General features: G+C 52.7%; 1 protein-coding gene across 1 annotated transcript in view; it reads left to right on the plus strand.

Moving 5' to 3' along the window:
- LOC107121474 (zona pellucida sperm-binding protein 3-like) overlaps positions 1-4097 on the plus strand; it is a gene marked incomplete at its 5' end in the record, with an annotated part of 7533 nt that extends 3436 nt beyond the window's left edge. The window contains 3 exons of the mRNA XM_015424384.1: positions 766-914; positions 1036-1161; positions 3960-4097. Coding sequence (XP_015279870.1) covers positions 766-914; positions 1036-1161; positions 3960-4075 — 391 coding nt within the window. The remainder of the gene's footprint in view (positions 1-765; positions 915-1035; positions 1162-3959) is intronic.
- Between the last annotated feature and the right edge of the window lie 713 nt (positions 4098-4810).

Raw genomic sequence — 4810 nt, forward strand, 5'->3', positions numbered from 1 at the left:
TTTGCATATGCCACGCCCCCTGACATCACCGGAAGTGTGTCAGAAGGCAACACCCACTGCTCAGGCTCCACTGGACTGTTTTAGATTGCTAGCTATTTTTTGGGGGGGGGGAACGTGCAGATCTGTCCTCACAGAGGAGGGAGAGCTTGTACCTGAAGGTGGGATGGGGGGGGGGCCTCTGCAACTTACCTGGTTACTTCCTGTTCCTCGTGGCCTGACTAAGGGCTGCTGGGAGCAGGGGGTGGGGCTTGTTGCCTGTGCCCGCCCTCTGGACTCCTTACTGCCGTAGCCCCTGCTACTATGTATGATTGCCATGTCTGTATCATTTCACCTTTCTCCAGTCCATCTGTCCCAGGGAGTGACTTTCCCTGGCTGACCTCCAGTTGGTTCACTCTTTTATCATGGTATTCACTTTGGGGACCGTGGGTCAGTCTCTTCTTTGGTCGTCTCAGAGCTGTTCTCTCAGGAGCAGTGTCTGTTGTGGGGAGGGGAAGGGAAGGAGAGTGTAAGTAGCTCTGATGCTCCGAGTGAAGGGCGGGGTACAAATCCAATCTCCTCCTCCTCCTCCTAACTTCGAGAAGGCGAGGGCAAAATGGAGGAGAAACCATGTATACCACCCTGAACTCCTTGGAGGAAGAAGGATGGGTTAAAAAACGACAGGGGAAAGATTTAGAGGTGCCGGGGAATACCGGTCCCCCTCCCCATTGGAGAAGACTCAACTGGATAGGGTCTCTACAAAGCTAACTTGGATTCTTTGTACTCGAGGTGGGTCCCAGTGGAAGGTTCCAGGGACATCTGCAGCTGCTGTGAAACCAGGAAGTGTGGACCGACGGGTGGCCAGCCAGGAAGACTCAATCCCTGGGACAGGTGGTCTGGAGGAAGGCGAGTCGGCAGAGACGTGGCGGCCAGACGTGGTACGTTCCACGAGAAAGAAACCCACTGATCTTGATGTAACGACCCTCCCACCGGTTCACTCTTGTAGTTGTGTAATACTCTCAAGCTAAAGGTGTCTCGTTGAACTTTGCTCGAATATAGAGAGGCAGAAGAAAGAAGTGGAGACAGATGTTACATTAGGACCTGTCCTCATCATAGATGCGTACATGGCTTCCAGAAGGACCCTGGGCCACCGAAGCCAAGCACTGGAGGCAACTGAAGAACAAGGTGTGTCAGACTGTTAATAATCTGGCAAGAATGGCTGGTTGGGGGGTAGAGCAGGAGAAGGCCTTGAAATTTGGCTGCAGTCTTCAGAATCAGTGCTGAGATTAGAATTGCTATAGAAGAGGCAGGACATGCATAAGATCATCAGACAAGCCCTGCTGGATCAGACCAGTGGTCCATCTAGTCTCACACAGTCTCACACAGTGGCCAACCAGTTCCTCTGGAGGGCCAACAACAGAGCATGGAGGCCGAGGCCTTCATAAAAACAACAGCCCTGCTGGATCAGACCAGTGGTCCGTCTAATCCAGCATCCTGCCTCACACAGGGGCCAGCCAGTTCTTCTGAAGGTCCAACAACAGGGCAGAGGCCGAGGCCTTTCTAAGGACACCAGAAGAGCCCTGCTGGATCAGACCATTGGTCCATCTAGTCCAGCATCCTGTCTCACGCAGTGGCCAACCAGTTCCTCTGAAGGGCCAACAACAGGTCAAAATGGCCAAGGCCTTCCCCTGTCGCCTCTTGGCTCCAGGAGTCAGAGGTTAATGCCTCTGAACATGACGATTTCCCCTCAGTCACCATGGCAAGTAGCCACTAATAGATTCATGGAGGATTGGTCTATCTTATTTGCTGTTTATTCCTGTGGCCATCGCTACATCCTCTGAGAGTGATTTCCAAATTTTAATAATTCACTGGTTGGAGAAGTATTTCCTTTTGTCCGTCCTGAACCTCCTGCCCGTCGGCTTCACTGGATGCCCCCAAGTTCTAGTCTTTTGGGAGAGGGAGAAAAATGTCCCTTTCTCAACTCTCTCCGCTCCATGCATAAGTTTATAGACCTCTCTCATGTTCCCTCCCTTAGTCTGAGAAGTTCCAATAGCTTTTGCTCTTTCGCTCTTTATTTCATGAGTAAGACTAGCACTGGATGCCCCCAAGTTCTAGTGTTTTGGGAGAGGGAGAAAAATGTCCCTTTCTCAACTCTCTCCACTCCATGCATAAGTTTATAGACCTCTCTCATGTTCCCTCCCTTAGTCTGAAAAGTTCCAATAGCTTTCGCTCTTTCGCTCTTTATTTCATGAGTAAGACTAGCAAATGCCTGTCCTACGGTTTCCGACTTCCAGGTGGTCGCTGGAGATACCTGGAGATATCTTGGAATTCAATTTCAATTCAAAACCTTTATTGGCATCGATCAGAATCATAAACTGATCTCCAGCCAGCGGATCAGTTCACCTGGAGAAAATGGCCCCTTTAGAAGGCGGACTCTACGGCATTGAAGCCCCTCCCCTCCCCAAGCCCTGCCCTCCTCGAAAATATCAAAGTACTGAATTCTCCATCGTTATGATTTCACGGTTCGTGTATTTTCCGATTCAACCTCCAGATGTTGGCTGGAGTTCTCCCGGGATTACGACTGAGCTCCATTTTCGGTTCCCCTGGAGAAAACGGCTGCTTTGGAAGGTGGGCTCTAGGGCATTGCACCCCACGGAAGCCCCTCCCCTCCCCAAACCCCGCCCTCTTCCGGCTCCACCCCCCAAATCTCCAGGTCTTTCCCATGCGGGAGGTGGCGGCCCTAGCCTGTTCTCACGTGTTCTCTGTGGAGTGGCCTCCTTGAGGAGGTCAGGAAGTCTCCCACACTTTCCTCATTCTGCAGAATGCGCAGGCTGGAAACGTTCAGGAGGGCATTTCCCTGAAGGGATTAGAACATCAGCAGTCCCGGAGAGAACCTCCCTAACGCGTGTTCTCTGTGGAGTGGTCTCCTTGAGAAGGTCAGGAAGTCTCCCACACGTTCCTCATTCTGCAGAATACGCAGACTGGAAACGTTCAGGAGGGCATTTCCCTGAAGGGATTAGAACATCAGCAGTCCCGGAGAGAACCTCCCTAACGGAAGAGGACTGTAACCGACTGCAGTTATTCTAGGTAGTGGCCGGAAGTGCCGTTTTAAGTCGCAGCCTACTTTTGGTGACACAGTAGGGTTTTTGAGGCCAGGGATGTTCAGAGGTGGTTTGCCATGGCCTGCCTCTGCGTAGCAACCCTGGGCTTCCTTGGTGGTCTCCCATCCAAGGACTAACCAGGGCTGACCCTGCTTAGCTTCTGAGATCTGATGAGATTGGGCTAGCCTGGGCCATCCAGGTCAGGGCCAGAGATGCACAGAGGTGGTGTGCCGTGGCCTGCCTCTGCGTAGCAACCCTGGGCTTCCTGGGTGGTCTCCCATCCAAATACTAACCAGGGCCGACCCTGCTTAGCTTCCGAGATCTGACGAGATCGGGCTAGCCTGGCCCATCCAGGTCAGGGCCAGAGATGCACAGAGGTGGTGTGCCGTGGCCTGCCTCTGCGTAGCAACCCTTGTCTTCATTGGTGGTCTCCCATCCAAAATCTAACCCGGGCCGACCCTACTTAGTTTCCGGGATCTGATGAGATTGGGCTAGCCTGGGCTGTCCAGGACACAGCATTACGTTAGCTTTTACTCCATTGTCTACCGTTGTAATTTCACTTATTGCATCGTTTGGTTAAGCCTGCTAACTCCAGGTTGGGAAATTCCTGGAGATTTTGGGGGTGGTGAGGGCAGGGTTTGGGGAGGGGCCTTGGCTGAGTAGGACGCCCCTCAAAGTGGCCACTTTCTCCAGGAGGGCTGATCTCTGCAGTCTGGAGTTAAGCTGACGATTCCAGAAGTTCTCCAGGCCCTGCCTAGAAGCTGGCAACATTGTTCATGTGGCTTGTTCACCTTGTCCTTCAATTCTGTACTACAGCGTTGTTCAGTGGATGTCTTACGCTGGTGAAACATGCCCTTTAATCCCTCGTGTTCTTGTTTACAGGGAGCTTTACCAATCCTGCACTGATAGTCGGGCTGGTCTTGATGTCTGTTTCTGTGGTTCTGGCTCTGACTCTAGGAGGTCTCCTCTTGGCCAAGAAGCGTTCCGGCTCTCCTTAAGCGATCCCGATGGTGTCACGCCTTGATGCAAAAATAAAAAGAAGCAGTAAAGTAAATGGAACTTGCTTGCGTCTTGACTTGCCTGGAAGAAACGTGTAGGGGATATTTGGTTAATCTGGGCCCCGGTCACACGGGCCGGATGGGGGGGGGGGGGGGCTGTTTACCCTGGAGCGAACTACCGCGCGGCAGCGGGATCAAACGTCCTGCCAACGTCCCATGGTCGGGGCGGGGAGGTGCCGATCATACGTCAATCCTGCGGCGCAGCAAAGAAGCGGATGGGCAGGGGTTGTTGTTGTTTTTTAAAACCCAAGTGTTCGCATGCTCCATTGGGTGCTTGTGCGCATCCCATGTAGACTTGGGGGAAAAAACCCTTTTCGCGACGGGACATGGGCGGGCGCCGGATGCCACCGGAAACGTGATCAGACGCCCGCCCTTGCCCCGTGGTTTCCGGAAACTAGTACCTCGGAGGTACTAGTTTTTTACCCCGCATCTTCGGTGGGAAGCCTCGGGTGAGCCACAGGAGCTCTATGCTTCCCAGATGTGACGCTGTGATCGCACCCCGAAAATCCGCCTATCTTCCGTCTCTGTAGCGTGGCTAATGCTCCGTGTGACCGCAGCCATAGCAGAGTTTTGCAGTCATGGAACCGTGACCCTGAGTGCAGTAAATAAATCTCCCAAAAAGTATACTGGAAAAAAGAAAAGGTGAACTTACAATTATTCGAATAGATTCAGGTG

The sequence above is a fragment of the Gekko japonicus genome, unplaced genomic scaffold, assembly GCF_001447785.1.
Source record: "Gekko japonicus isolate JY-2015 unplaced genomic scaffold, Gekko_japonicus_V1.1 scaffold5943, whole genome shotgun sequence".
NCBI classification, from domain to species: Eukaryota; Metazoa; Chordata; class Lepidosauria; order Squamata; family Gekkonidae; genus Gekko; species Gekko japonicus.